General features: G+C 40.0%; 1 protein-coding gene across 1 annotated transcript; it reads left to right on the forward strand.

Annotated features, from left to right (window-relative positions):
* Positions 1-2,024: 2,024 nt before the first annotated feature.
* On the forward strand, positions 2,025-11,865 carry LOC134496095 (serine protease 27-like). The gene is made up of 6 exons (XM_063301853.1): positions 2,025-2,085; positions 2,770-2,790; positions 3,472-3,634; positions 7,934-8,208; positions 8,829-8,998; positions 11,620-11,865. The coding sequence occupies exons 1-6, from the start codon at positions 2,025-2,027 to the stop codon at positions 11,779-11,781; spliced, it is 852 nt and encodes a 283-aa protein (XP_063157923.1). The 3' UTR covers positions 11,782-11,865.
* Positions 11,866-16,097: the final 4,232 nt, after the last annotated feature.

Genomic DNA, 16,097 nt, shown 5'->3' on the forward strand with positions numbered 1-16,097 from the left:
ATGATGTAAGATGCAGGCAGTAGTGGCCATTAGTGTAAAAATGATGAGCATCCTCCATTTTCAGCTAGGAAATTTAATGTAATGTTATGTAGTTTAAAATAATCTCTGTTCTGCTATCAGAAGATGGCAAATCATTTGATCAGTATGGGATTTCTGCTATTAATTTAATTTACTAGTATAATCTGAGATTCCTTCTGGTCTTTCCATAGAAGGAGCTTTTCCTCTGCTTTTCCTTTCTGAATTTTCTTTTTCCTTCATTCTCTAAATTTACTCTTCTGCCACATCATGTTGCTCCTCACATGAAATTGGCCACCTTAGAAGCAAAGTGCAAGAAACCCCACTTACCCAGTAGAATTTCAATTTTTTTTTCTTCTCCTTATAAAATAAAATAAAAAATGAATACAAGAAAATGCACAAGAGATGCTCAGATACATCAGCAAACCTGGATTACCCATGGACTGTGGCTTTGTTGTCCATTTTTCATGAGACATAAACAATGATACAACATAAGAAATTAATTCAATTTTTACTTCAGTTAGATACCACATTTTCAGTAGCCAAAAAAGGTAAAAAAAACATTAATGGAGCAAGTAGATTTAAAAATCTGGGAAACAGTGTTTCCCATTTAATTAACATAGCAGCAAAGTTTCTTAGGTATCTTTTAGCTAAGAATTGCTTTACACATTTTTGGACTCCATCCTTTTAGCTGTATAAACAAATCAATTCCAGATAGATTACCATTATTTCCAAATAGATTACCTCCATCTCTACAAACATCCTTTTGGACAGAATTTTTAATATGGATACTTTACAAGTTGTCTTTCAAATTCAGATTTACTTAACTACAGTCAATGATCATCAAGGTAAAAAAAAAGAAACACTGACCCAATACATCTAAGATAAGGACTCCTTGTATCTTACAGAAATTGCAGCAGATTGAAACTTAACAGCCCTATTGTTGACGTTAGGGTTCTGAGCTGGAAGTAGGAAACAAGCCATCTCTCCCTCATTAAAAAAATGGGTTTTGTTAAGAGGTGGTAAAGGCCTGCCTGCATGCAGATTGAAATAAAAATGGTAACAGGAAAATACATGCAAACAGGTCTTCTGAAGACCAGAAGGAGAGCATCTCTTAGTGAGTGAGGTCCTAGTGTATCTCCCATCTAGTACTGCCAAGAGTAAGACATTGAAGCAAGCCAGAGAAAAGACTTAACAGTGTTCTGGACAAATAAGCTGGAATAAGTAGTTTGCCAGTATAACAGTTTCCACTTTGGAATCTACCACTGAGAGATCAGATCCATCTGCCAGGCAGCAGTGTTGTTTCTTGGCCCTTGAGCTAACAAAGACCAAGTATAGTTATCTTTCTGGGATTACAAACACACTTCGGTGACATTTTGTTTTGTCTTTAATTGTTCCATTGTTTTCTTTTTGATTATGCTGATTTTTATGTGGGGTCCTTGGTGCTCTCTGAGCTTTGTTGTTTTCTTGGAGACGTTTCATTGCCAGACTAGGCAACATCTTCAGTGAGAAGAAGGAGTAGGCCTTGCTGTCTGTTCATATGCCATGGTTTGTCCAGCTTGTGTTGGTGGAGGTGTTGTTCTCTTCTTGGGAGTTCCTTGCTTGGGCTGTTGTTTGCTGCTTGGTTGATTGACTGAGTTAATAGTGATTTATAATAGCTGATTTTTATTTTCAGTAGTTTTTGATCTAGTCATTTAAACAAAAACACCACAGCTGCCTTAGTGTTGCCAGAATGTTGTGAAATTGTGTGTTGTGAGTTGAGAGAGACAGGAGATTGCAGGATGAGAGAGAATCAGGATTTGAGATCCTGACGAGCCTCAACCATTCAGGAAATTGGGACTTATAGACTCCTGCTACCCACAGGCTCAGGGAAGAAAAACAGACTGCTCACCTATCTTCATCTTTTTTTTGCTATGAAATATAACAGTTTAAATACCAGAGGACATCAGAAGTAAAACAGCTATTGGCTGGAGTGGAAGCATCTAGAAGACATTCCAGAAGTGGTGACCATGTTGAAAACACTTCCCTTGCTGCTGGCAGTGTGGCTGCTACAACTGATCGTAACTGAAGGTAATATTGATTTGTGGAGAGGCTTAGGATAGACCCTCTGAGGCTCCTGACTGTGAGACAATGCAAATTACTTTTGCTGTATGTATTTAAAACCCCCTTCTTGATCAGTGTGAAATACGTTCACGAGACCATTTGAGGATCTGGAATTGTGGAAGTATTCAGGGTATGCATGAGAACATTCCTGGGTGCAGGAATCAACAATTACTGGATAAGGTTTTATAACAGAAAGGATATTAATTTACAGGAAAACATTATATGGATTAAAATCCTTCCAGGAGAAGAATCCAAAATAAGGGCTCTGTGTCTCTATGCCTGGAAGGAAAGACAAAAGGAAATACCCTCACATTAGCAGTCTCTCAGACAAGAGCTAAAAGAGTATAGCTGAAGAGGGAATACAGAGTAAATCATAATTTCATAATTCAGATGAAGCAAGAAACTGGAACTAATTAGAAACTGCCTGATTGCATCATGAATTTGTAGTGAAGGAAGGAGCAACAAGGCTCTGCAAACAAGGAAAAGATACGTACATATCTTGGCTTAATAAATCCAAATATTATAGTCCTAATCCTCAAACAACTAGCCAAATTATAGTCATCATAAATAAAGTCCCTTTCCCTTGCTGGTATATCCTATCAAATCATGGTTCTCTTGATCTGAAATACCTTCTTCTTATTATTTCCATAGGTGCTCCTGCCTCCAGACAAGGTAAGAAGCCATCAAGGTGTTGCAAGCATTTCTTATACAGGTATTTCAGGGAAATATGTGCAGGACAACAGAGCCACAGAATATGATATGTTTTTCTGACTTCCCAGCTTAGTCTACAGTTGTTGGATCCCTGGTGGTCTCCCGCCCAAGTACTAACCCTGCTTAGTAGGGTTTCTGAGTCATTAAGGTTAGCTAGGTGCTGCCATCTTGGGGCCAATCCCCTAAAACTATCTTCTTGAATCCTAGATTTATTTCTCAAAGCCCCACAAATCCTGTAGTGATAATGAAGGTATTTTAGCCATAACCTCTCCATATGTGGGAACCCCTGCATTGGACTACCCACCGAGGGCACTTTTTAAGCTCAGCTGGCAGGTTGAGAGAGCCATTTTGGAAGGTGCAAGTGGGGAAGGATAACCCTCCTATCCCTGGGTGCTGGGATCAGCTCCCCCCCTCCCCACAATCTCTGCCTGAATAGCAATTGCTTTAAACATATCTTTATTTTGGCATCCATAAATGTTTTTTCTTAAACTGAAAGAGGCAAGGGACAATCAATCATCTTTATCTATGCTAAATCAGGTTTGTTATTTGGATGAACACCATTCCAGTATTGTAATAATTCCATCTTGTTGAGCACTGAAGTCTATAGTTCTTCACCCTTTTACATGCTCTCCTCCTTCGCAGATTGTGGGCAACTGAGAATCTCTTCCCGAATTGTTGGAGGGCAAGATGTCCCTAATGGAGATTTGCCTTGGGTTGCCAGCATTGTGGTGGATTTCCGTCCTGTTTGTGGTGGCTCTCTCATTAATGAACAGTGGGTGCTGACAGCAGCTAGCTGTGTTGATCAGTAGGTATCTGATATGCTCGAGTGTCCCAGGCCAAACACACAAGCACATGGAGAGGTAGTTGCAAACTTTACTGAGGTGTTTTTGCAAAGTAAATAAAATGAGCAGCAAGGAAAATGTGAGTGTGCACACACGGACGTGCACGCACGTGCACACACAATCACAATAGAGCAACAAGTCACCCAACATTTAGCAAGCCTGCCTTAAAGAGTTCCAATTCAAAATGGCAGGCAGAAGAGAGGTCAGGCGAAGTCCGAGGGTCAAAACTTGATAGAAGGTTTGTCAGCCAGTCTGGTCCCAGAGTCCAGGTTGTGAGGTTCACAGGTCAGAAGTCAAGGTGGGCGGGGCAGGAGTTAACGGGCAATTGTCAATGGAGAGACTGGGGTTCGCTGTTCTTCTTAAATAGGAACAGCCCTGGTGTTGCTTATTTGGGAGGGCGAGCCTCCTTCCTTGAGAGGAGTCTTGCAGAGCACCTTTGCTCTGCTCTCCTCTCTTCACGGAGGGCCCTTGTGCTGGGAGGGGGTGGTAGTTCAGCCTCTTCATTTTCGGAGACCCATGGCAGCTGTGCCTGCTGGTTACTGGACAGCCCACCTCCTATGCCTGTTTTCGGAGACCCATGGCAGCTGTGCCTGCTGGTTACTGGACAGCCCACCTCCTATGCCTGCAGCTGCTCAGGCAGTGGTTCGTCCAGTAAGTCTGGAGCTGCCTGTTTATTGTCCTCTTCTGAATCTGAGCTCACCCTGACATTGAGTGTTGCAAGGCTGGGCTAATATTGGTGCCTACAATGTCCTTCATGGTCTCAGGAAGACCAACTGAACGGTGTTAGAGAAGGACCAAGGAGGGGCAAGCTAGTAATGCAGCCAAGAATCAGGCAGTTAGTCAGGGAGGAGAAGATGGCAGAAAGCCCCTGTCCCATTTTATTGGACAAGCTGAATTGCAATTGGCCACTTTTTTCACATGACATCACCTATTTGGTTGCTATTTCAATTAATCTGCAAAGAAACCTCCTTACTGAAATAAGAATGTAAAAGTAATCCATTGGAAATGTCTTTTATCCTAAAATCTATGATCTGCAGGAATGCACTTCTGCATACTATCCAGGGCATTCCACAAGTGGGTTAAAAAAAGGGTCAAGATGGCAGATGTGACCATGCAATTCAAACCCTGTTTCTCTTTAAGCATGCTGTGACCCCCACCATGGATGCTGCTAACAATAGCAGCAGTGATCAGAATCAGCTGCTATTGTTTAGCTTTGGCTGGAAGTATTGTAAAAACTACACATACTTTGGCTATTTTATGTTTTCAAAATATTATGACAGATTTTTAAAAAAACGGTTTTAAAAACTTGAGTTAAATTGCAAGGGAACTGGGGCAGGAAAAGGAAACTGCAAACACTGCGAAAGAAAAATTGGTAAACTGAGGAACATAAGTATAGAATGCATGAAATAGTTTGTCTTAACCCTAGCTGCCTCCTTCTGCAGCAAGAGAAGACCCCCCATACAGGCCCCTACGCCTGTTCATTTCTAATAGGTTTATTCTCTTAGATCTTATAAGCATATGAACTTTCCAACTGAAGCTCTGACTGGGTTCAGAAAATCAGATGGCCGTAATGTGAAGTGTTTGATTTTGGCATTATATAAAATCAGCCACTGTGGTTCATAAGGCATAGTTTAAGCTTAAACCTGCAAGTGGAAACCAAGTCATTCACATCTGATTCTGCAAGCCAAAAGTCCAACTAAACATCATCTTTCCAAGATGGGTCCAAGGTTAGTGGCAGTATTGTCAACACTGATTCAGCAGAGAACAGAACGTGAGTTTCCACATGCAAAGCATCTGTTCTTCTACCACTGAGCCATGCGCCTCCTGCTGTCCAAATAGGAAGGATGAATGAAACTTCCTGAGTCACACGTGAGCTAATCTTCTTTTGTAAACGGCTGTGTTGCAAAACAGAACTGTTGCAACTGTTGTGGTTTCAGGCCGGGATATGGGACAGAGACCGCATTGGTCACACTTATGGATGATCTCTGGCAGGAGCGGGATGGAGGGAGTGCATCCATCCTAGCTCTCTTGGATCTCTCAGTGGCTTTCGATACCATCGACCATGGTATCCTTTTGGGGCAGCTCAGGGGGTTAGGGGTGGGCAGTGTAGCTTTGCACTGGTTCACCTCCTTCCTCCAGGGGCATTCCCAATTGGTGGTGATAGGAGAGGAGAGATCCACCCCTCAATCCCTCCATTGTGGGGTGCTGCAGGGTTCGGTTCTCTCTCCTCTCCTATTCAACATCTACATGAAACAGCTGGGCAAGATCATCCGTCACCACGGGATGAGGTATCATCAATATGCTGATGACACCCAGTTATATATCTCCATCCCGGGTGAAGTAAGTGATGCGGTCTCCACCCTCTCCAAGTGCCTGAACAACAGGCTTCAACTGAACCCTGGCATGATGGAGTGGCTGTGGATTGATGGCCCCTCAGTTCCCAGGAAGTTGTCATCTTTGGTTCTGGATATGGTAGCTCTGCCCCATTCGGAACCAGTGCAGAACCTGGGGGTCCTCCTGGACTTGCGACTCCTGCTTGAAGAGCAGGTGGAAGTCGCAGCAAGGAGGGCCTTTGTACACCTTTGGGTGGTGCGCCAGCTCCACCCATTCCTGGATCAAGATGCCCTCTGAACAGTCACTCATACCCTTGTCATCTCCCACATAGACTATTGCAATGTGCTCTACATGGGGCTACCCTTGAAGAGTATCTGGAAGCTTCAGCTGGTCCAGAATGCAGTGGCATGGACAGTTATTGGTGCTGTAAAATCAGCCCATGTGACACCACTGTTACACGAGCTGCATTGGGTCCCAGTTTGCTTCTGGGTCCAATTCAAGGTGTTGGTTATCACATTTAAAGCCCTACATGGCATGGGACTAGGCTATCTGAGGGACTGTCTCATCCCTATGACATCGATCCACCCCACCCAGTCAGGCAGGGAGGGCATGCTACAGACCCCATCAACAAAGAAATTACATCTGGCGGGGTCCAGGAGACAGGCCTTCTCTGCAGTGGCACCCGCCCTTTGGAACATCTTGTACCCAGAGCTGAGACGGGTTTCCTCGCTCCTGGCCTTCCGGAAGAAACTGAAGACCTGGTTCTGCCACCTTGCATGGGATGGCGGGGGGGAGTGATAGCTCCACCTGGGGGTGGTTGGTGCCATAGCACCCCCTATTGATTGGGATTCCATCTCCTCTTGGATTTTATATTTATATTTATATTTATATTTTTATCTTATTTATGTTTTTAAAGTGTGATTGAAGCTTAGATGTTTTTATTATTGCTTTTATTGTAAACCGCCCAGAGTCCTCCATCGGGGGAGATGGGCGGTAATATAAATGTGGAGTCCTTGGTGCTCTCTGAGCCTTGTTGTTTTCTTGCAGATGTTTCATTGCCAGACTAGGCAACATCTTCAGTGCAAAGGGAGAGTAGGCCTTGCTCTCAGTTCTCATTGTGTCTTCTGACTGCTAGTTGGTGTTCATGGATGTGCTCTGCTGACTGAACACCAACTAGCAGTCAGAAGGCATGATGAAAACTCCTTAACCTCGCAACACATGGACAGACTCAACTTTCAACTGGGAAACTGTGAGCATCCTAAACCAAGCCATAGCCCAAAAACGCTAGAGAATTCCTGGAAGCCTGGCACTCAGACAAAGCAGCCATCAACAGACACACAGAGGTAAACAACATTTACATACCATTCAAAAGAGACAATAGAAAAGCCAAAAGACCAGTACACTCCCTTACCAGCAATCAACACCCAGATATGCAAAAATCAACACTAGGATTAACACCAGATGAACCACCAAAAAGCACAGTACACCCTTATCAAGGAACTATTAACTCAGTCAATCAACCAAGCAGCAAACAACAGCCCAATCAAAGAACTCCCAAGGAGAGAACAACATCCCTACCAACACAAGCCACAGTATATAAACTGGGAGCAAGGCCCACTCCCTCTTCGCACTGAAGATGTTGCCTAGTCTGGCAATGAAACGTCTGCAAGAAAACAACAAGGCTCAGAGAGCACCAAGGACTCCACAGTTCAACCCTGAGCTACAAATATTTGCTTCGATTGGTAATATAAATTTAATAAATAAATAAATAAATCCTCTTAAAATTCCTAGTTTGTTAAGTGGAAGAAAGGATCCTAAATCTGAAATCTAACTGAGCAATTAATTTCTTTTCTCGTTACCTTTTTGTAAATAAAACAAAACTTAATTGAAACTACTGTTTCACTCCACTTTTTCTCTCATGTTCACAGAATCAGTTCTATTCAGCAATATAATGTGCTGCTTGGAGCCCATCAGCTCTTGAATCTCTCCCATAATGTGCAGTTCTATCCTGTGCAGAAGATACTCATCCACTCTGGCTACCTGGGTGAGGCTGGCTCTCCTGCAGACATTGCTTTACTTAAACTGGCATCACCTGTGCCCTTCACCAGCCACATCCTTCCTGTCTGCTTGCCACAGTTCTATGAAGACTTCTCCAGAGATACAAATTGTTGGATTGCTGGATGGGGAAATACTGGAGAAAATGGTGAGGACTCTTCTTATAGCTGCTCATTAAGAGTTTATGGACTTTCATTTCATCCATGTTGAAAATCTTATGGCAAAAACAAATACAGGTAGTCCTAGACTTACGACCATTCATTTGGTGACCATTTGAAGTTACGACAGCACTGACAAAAGTGATTTGTGACCTGTCCTCACACTTACAACCATCACAGCATCCCTGCAGTCACATGATCAAAATTCAGGCACTTGGCAACCCACATGTATTTATAATGGTTGCAGCATCCCAGGGTCAAGTGATCGCAATTTGCGACCTTCCCAGCTGGCTTCTGACAAGCAAAGTCAATGGGGGAAGCCATATTCACTTAATGACCGTGTGATTCACTTAATGACCACAGCAAAAAGGTCATAAAATCAGGCATGACTCACTTAACTGCCTGACTTAGCAACAGAAGTTCCGGTCCCAATTGTGGTTTTAAGTTGAGGACTACCTGTATGGCAGGCCCACTGTTTATAACATACTCAGTGGATACAGTCCCTAGCACATGATGCAATAAATGTTTATGTCCACTCAGTATGCATTTTAACTCTAGTGCTCCTGCCTTGTGTGATTGTATCTCCTACCTCTGTTTCTGACTCCTACAGAGCAACTGTCAGCCCCATTAACTCTACAGGAAGCAAAGGTGCCTATCATAGGCCGAAGGGAATGTAACAATTTCTACAACGCTGTCCCATTTCGAGGCATGAAGAAGGATCCGATCAAACCAGATATGATCTGTACTGGTTACACCCAAGGCAGCAAATCTTTCTGTATGGTAAAAAATACATGAATGATTTTATTAAGTTTCAAGCAAAAATAAAAGCTACAGAAAAAGAAAAAAGAAAAAAACTAAAAACTAAAGAAGTGTAGAAACACAAGAGAAAATTTTTCAAAATTACAAAAAGAAGTGACTTCTGACTTTTAACAGCAAGGATATACAACAATATTCCATAATCAATCCCTTACTCTATATTAAAACAAAATCACATTATTTCTATAAATCATTCCATTGGCACATTATAAAAATCACTAAATATAGTTGTTCCCTCCCCTTATATTAAGAGAAAAATATATATATTTTATATAAACCTCCTAACCAACTCCCCCCCAAAGATAACATTTATTTAATTATTTCCTTCCTACTACTATTCTATACATTCCTGTCTACTATAATAAAGATCAAACTAAAAAACATATAAATTGTTTGCCATTGTAGTTGATAATACAACAATTTCAATAATCTTAATCATATTAAACCCAAACCAGACATTTATTTATTTTTATTATATAAAATTATTTATTTATTTATTTTATTATTTTATTAATAATCCTAATCCAAATCATTAAAGATAAATGAAATCAGCCAAACCCTAAAAGCAATCCAGATAAATGTTCTTGAACCCTTATCCCACTTCAAAATAAACCAGAGCATTTACATATCCCACAATATGCACAGAGCTTTTTTCTTTAAAAAATCAAACAGCCCAATTGCTGAGGTTGAGAAACACTGGTATAGAGTCTCAATAGTTCTTTTTTATATATAAACTTTATTTAAAAATTCTACATGTAAAATAAACATAAAAAACACAAAACAGTATATAAGCATACAGTATATAGAAACATAAACTGGCAAATACAAAACTAAACATCTGACTTAAAAAACATATAGTCCATTTCCACCCTTCACTTTCCTCATAGATCCATTAAGTATTTCTTATTATTTTTATACCATTGTAGTCACTATTTAAGTTTTCTGTTATCCCCTACTCTTTAATCTATAAAACCCTTTATCATCAAGCTATTTTTCTTTAGTTTTATAACATACTCCATAAATTGACTCTAGTCTTTAATGAAATCCTCTGTAGATTTCTCTGTCATGAGACATTGCAGTTTTGCCGTCTCTGCCAAGTTCATAATTTTAAATACCCAATTTTCAACATTTGGAGCTTCTTTATTTTTCCATTTCTGCATATTATCTTGCCGAAGTGATCATATACAGCAATAAGACACTGTGCTTTTTACTCGGTTCTTCTTCCATAAACTGTAATAAGTACAGTTCTGGTTTTATCTGAAATAGGATTCCTATTATTTACAACGGCCTGTAGATCACTGACAAAAAAAATTTGGCCACTTCACAAGTCCACTACATATGATATGATAATAGCTTCAATCCTCTTTTTCACATTTCCAACACTTACTTGGAATGTTCTTATACATTTTTTAATATTTTCCCAGGTGTCAAGTGCCATCATTTTATAAAAATTTTCTCTTAACTTATTGCACAGAGTAAATTCAATATTTTTGGTTCATGCTTTTTCACAAATATCCATGCCAATACTGTGCCCAACGATCTGGCAACCAAATTTCATCCACAAAAGCCAACATTTCAGTGAGATATTTCTTTCAGTAGGACAACAACCAGAATAAAGACTCATCCCTTGTTTTCAACAATCAGTTAATTTAAACAGGCATCACGTAAAATGTTTAATGAATTAGCAAAACTGAAATTGATTGTGTTAGCCATTTCTGCCCAGATGTTTAAGTCTGCTGCCTTGAAGTTGATTGATGCCCTGAAAAGGAAGTAATGATAATGATAATGACAATAATAATCATATCATGGAATTTAAATGTTGGTAAGAACCATTTAGACGACCTATTCCATGCAGAAGTTTCTTTCATGGAAACTTCAGTATATGAAGTTTCCCTCTATTCCTGGGCTCCTCTGACCATCAGCAAGTTTTTCATAATATTTAACAAAAATCAACCTTTCTGTATCTTTAATACTTTAGCTTCCAGTCCCTCTTCATCCTTACTGCCCTTCTCTTATCCTGTTCCAGTCTTTTTGAATCCTTCTTAAATATGATGTCTAGAACTGAACTTGGTACTCAACATGGCTCTGTCCAATCAGGAATAAAATTACTCATATTTAATGAAAGGCACAATATAAATGAAATCAATAGATAAATGGCAACTCTAACCCTAATATTACATTGTCAAACCACTACATATAAACAATCAATTCAAACAAAATTTATAAGGCCAAGAACACAGTGTCTTGTCCCAAGCAACTTTGCAAACATTCTTTGTTCATTAGATTAGTTTGATGTATATTCTGGATTTTATCCAGGAGCACAAGGTGATATCAACACCACTCCCTCCTACAATATAGCTTCACTTCCTCCTCTGAGATAGGTTGCCCTGAGAGATAGCAACCAGTCCAAACCCACCCAGAGAGCTTCCAGGGCTGATGGTAGCCTTCAACCGGGCCCTCCCTGGCCCTCCTCTAACAATTTAACTGCTTCACCATTCTGATGCCCTCACTGTAACCCATACTCTAAATCTGACATTAGAATGTCCTCTGTATATACACACTAAATCTTATTTCTTTCCCCACAGGGTGACGGTGGTGGACCCTTGGTTTGTAAAGTCGGGAGGAGATGGACCCAAGCTGGGATCGTGTCTTGGGGAGTTGGATGTGGCAAATACTTCCATCCTGGTGTCTATACTTCAGTGCCCTTCTATAGTTTTTGGATCAAAGAAAAGATCAGAACAGAATGAAGGGCTGATGGCAAAATGTTCCCACGGGGCCACTCCTTTCAGTGCCCATTGCCCTTGCTGTAAGAAACATAATCAACAATATGGAACCATTTTCAGTCTACGCACAAAATAATCCAATTGCTAAGCTAAGACTAGAAGCAGATCAAATGTCCATTGCCTGTGTCCCTACAACATGCCAGCCAGGTCATTTTCCAACCTAGCAACTGTACTGGCACAACATGAGAAGCTGATACAGTTTTAACCTTGAATGGCTGGTTGGATACTTTGCAGCTTAGTGTAAGCACAGCCCATTTACTATAGATGGTTGGATGCACTGTGCAAACAGTGAAATTAGGTTAATTCAGTAACCAGGTTAACCATATAATGTATAAGTAGTTATTCAGCAAAATGCCATATGGATCTAAGTGTGGTTAACTTCTTTTAAAAGCAAGCAGAAATAGTGTTATATATTCTTCCCTTGAGACAAAGTCCTAGAGATAAGTGAGGTTGCAGAACCACAAAACTGGAGGTTGAGGTGGGGTGTGAACATGACCTTAGCTTCATAACTTACCTATATCTGCCTTAGGTGGACACTGAAGTGCTTAAATGGAAATGTTGCAGCATAGATGATTGGTCGTACCATGTGGACCATCAGACCTGTTTCATTCTTGTTTTGCTTTTCTTTAAAAAGTCTATTGCTGCTATGGTGTGAAATTGATGGTTTGTTACTATTTCCTTATAATGGTAGTACAAAGAATAGAAGCATCGCCTGACATTTTGCCTAATGCTCCTGAGCATTCTTCTTCAGTGTGTATTGAAGGATTGTGATTAGGAAGCCACGTGGGCAAAGTTAGCTTGTATTAGAACTGAATTCCACAATCAGCAAAGGAGCCAATCCCAGGAATAAGCCATATTCACCTTGTGGTCACCTGGCAGTCTTTTCTCCTTACCTTTTCATTTATTTAGCACGTAGACAGGAGTGCCATCAGTATGTAAGGATATAGAATTGGGCATTAGGCTTATTTACATTGATTAAAAGCTTTACTTCTACCCTGTGTACTTATCAATAAAATTATATGATAAATCAGCAAGCATAAATCAGAAGTCTGAGAGTCTTCCCTCTTCAACTTTGCTGAGCTGGTAACCAGAAATTACCAGGTTTCATCTTTGCTGCTTTCCTTTCATAATTCAAGGACAACCATCAAATGATTTTTCACTTAGCAACCACTTTGCTTAACCCCCAAGTTGCTGGTCCCAGTTATGGTCTCTAAATGAGGAGTACCTGTAACATCTAAGTTTGGTGCTTGTTTCATCCAACATGTGATATACCCATATGAAAAAGTATATGTAATTGCCTCCTTCAATCCAGTAAGTGGCTACACTACCTTTAGCTACAATACCTACAGTCAAACACTCTTTGTAACTGGTGATCAGTTTCACTCTCATCCCTGGACGACTTTTAGCCATTCCTCCATGACAAACTGGACTGGACTTGGAGTGGTCATTCCAAAACATTGGATTTGTTCCTCTTCATCCCTTGTAGGTTCTTAGTGTACTGTGCAGTACAGTGCAATGCACTTTTCATCAGAAATAATTATATCCATGGAGCCCCAAAAGCTCTACTTTTAACTCATTGATCCATGGAACATTCCTCCTTTAACCACACCGTGGTGTTACTTGTTCACTCCGACTCCGATTATAGTCACTTTGATATTTGAATCTATTTTGACCTCATCTTTCATGGTTTTACTCATATGGATCTGCAAGAGAATGAAGGAGTAGAGGGGTGCTAATAAAACATGTCCATCTCTAATTTGATGTTTTCAACCAGAAAATAACAGGTTACTTGCAATTCAACATAGGGAATTAATACCTGATTTGTACCCCCCCTGACTGCAAATCCCAGTTGTGCTCTTAAAATCATGGTCAAGCCATCAAGTCAGAAACACTGGCCATAGGGGACTTTTTCTCTCTTTTGTAAAGCCGTTAGCCTTATGTACTAGAAAAAATCTGACAGATATGCCTCATTCAGAAAAGGACCCCAGTTTGAGGAAGAGCGGTGTGCCTGCAGTAACCCTCCTATGGCCCCCAGGTACTGCAATGTTTGTACCCTGAGAAGATAAAAATATATATTTAAAAAACTTAAGGGCAACTTCTCCAAGTGAAGATGGGGCAAACACCTCCCTCAACTCACCATCTGCATTGAGTCCTGAGTCTTACACTTCTTCCCTAAATGCTCTATCCATCAGGACCAAGATGGATATATCGGTCTGTGAGTTGCTGAAGGGAAAGGAGTATGACAAAAACACCAGTGGCAGAAAAATTGTGTAAACCCAACAAGGAAGGCTTGAGATGGCAGACAATTCAATATACAGTATTGCATTTGCTCTCAGCAGATTTAGTTGTCTGATTTGAAGAATCTGTTCATAATGCAAAGCTACACATGTGATTACAGTATACCTGCCCACAGCTTTTCCTAAAATAATAGTAATATCATTTTTTCTAGGATTACTGAAAACTAAGATTCTACCTCCATCACGAATTCATGCTGAACTACTCAGTCCAATGGTAGCTGCTTTCTATAAAAAGGAATTTAGACTTTAAAAAAAAAATCTGCAAACTTGAGAAGCCTCAAAAAGTAGAAATATATATATTTTAGGTTCTAATTTCTGAGTTTAGGATCTAATTTCTGAGGTCAGTCTTCAGACTCATGCAGGTTCACATGCCTGAAAAAGTAATCTACAAATATCTTGGTCTTAAACTACTTACAGCTTAAAATGCCAAACTAGCATTTCAGTTGACCGTAAGCTTGGAAATAAATAAGCAGCCAGTTAAATTGGCCATCCTATTCTAACAGCTATATTCTATATTACTTGTGGTTTCTAAACTTCTAGGCCAGTGTTTCTCAACCTTGGCAACTTTAAGATGTGTGGACCAATCCCAGAATTCTCCAGCCAGCACACTGGCTGGAGAATTCTGGGAATTGAAATCCATGCATCTTAAAGTTGCCAAGGTTGAGAAATACTGTTCTAGGCAAAGGCATTTTTCTTTTACTTTTAATATAAGATTATCCAGGATGTTTTATTTCTTACACTGCATCTGAGCTTTTAAAACATTTTTCACTGTTATCTGTGTTTTTATTGTTGTTATATTGCATAATATTAATTACTGTCTTAGTTTTAACAGCATTAACAGAGTTTTATACACTCTCAAAAACTCTAGTTTGAAGGGCAGTGTAAGGTTTTAAAATGAAATGCATCTAAAGATAAAACTGCAGGAAAGTAGCCCAAACTGAGGCAAAGCCTGGCTTGCAAGTTGGATGTCTGTCTGTTTTTTTAACAGATTGCAACCTATGAATTTGACTAATTTCTAAACAGCTCTTAGAAACATAAGCAAAACGATACGAAGTAAATTATCAAAATACCTACGAAGCAATCCAGTTACAAACTTTCATAGTACTGTTTTTTAGGGGGAATGCACAAATTGATTAGAAATGTCCATTAAGAGCAGGGCAATTCTTCCATATTGTTGTTGATCTTTGTCAAAATTTGTAAAAGAAGCCATTCCCAGAGTTCCCGGTGTGTCTTGCAGGGGCATCCAAAAAGTTGCGATGGTGGCTGCAACTGTGCCATCAATGCTCCTCCCTTTTTTGTAGCATCACAGCAGAATGAAATTTTCTACACGATTGTTTGTCAAAAATATAGCTAGGGCTTCAATATGGCTGCAGTAGTTCCAGCAGTCAGCTATCAAACAGCTATTGGCATTTTGAGGATCTATTATCAGACCAGTCTTTCTGGATTTAACTGATAGCTAAGCGCTGCTGCTTGCAAAAGAATCAGGCCTTCAGTAATATTCCTTTGTAGTCCTACAGATATCAATGCAAAATCAATCACCAAAGCTGAGCTAAGATCTTTCATTACCCCAATGGAGGACTGAAAAAGGAGAATAACTTCCAATGAAGAAGAAGAAGAATATATTAAATTTATATGTCACCCAACTACTAGCGACCCTGGGCAGTTTATAATAATTATAATTATGATTATAGATAATCCGTTAAGTCTCTCAATATGCAAAATGCTTGGGTCCAGCTTAAATACCCTTCATTGTATGGCACTATAATGATGTAATATTTATGCAAAGCATTAGCCTTTTATCTACATGCAACGTGGCCAGATTGATCCCTCGTAACTAGAGCAAAAGCCAATGGAAAAAAATCAGTGATAGGGAAGGACAGAGCAATTCTAATAGCAGATATGAAAGAAATGGTAGGTATTGCACAACTTCCTTTGCTAGACTTTTCAAGACAATAAGGACGAAGGTTGCTTATATTTAATCTG

The sequence above is a fragment of the Candoia aspera genome, chromosome 4, assembly GCF_035149785.1.
Source record: "Candoia aspera isolate rCanAsp1 chromosome 4, rCanAsp1.hap2, whole genome shotgun sequence".
NCBI lineage: Eukaryota > Metazoa > Chordata > Lepidosauria > Squamata > Boidae > Candoia > Candoia aspera.

Coding starts and splice junctions, on each gene's coding strand:
- LOC134496095 (XM_063301853.1), top strand. CDS start 2,025: ATGTTGAAAACACTTCCCTTGCTGCTGGCAGTGTGGCTGCTACAACTG. Junction 2,086..2,769: donor ACAACTGATCGTAACTGAAG/GTAATATTGATT, acceptor TTATTTCCATAG/GTGCTCCTGCCTCCAGACAA. Junction 8,209..8,828: donor GGGAAATACTGGAGAAAATG/GTGAGGACTCTT, acceptor TGACTCCTACAG/AGCAACTGTCAGCCCCATTA.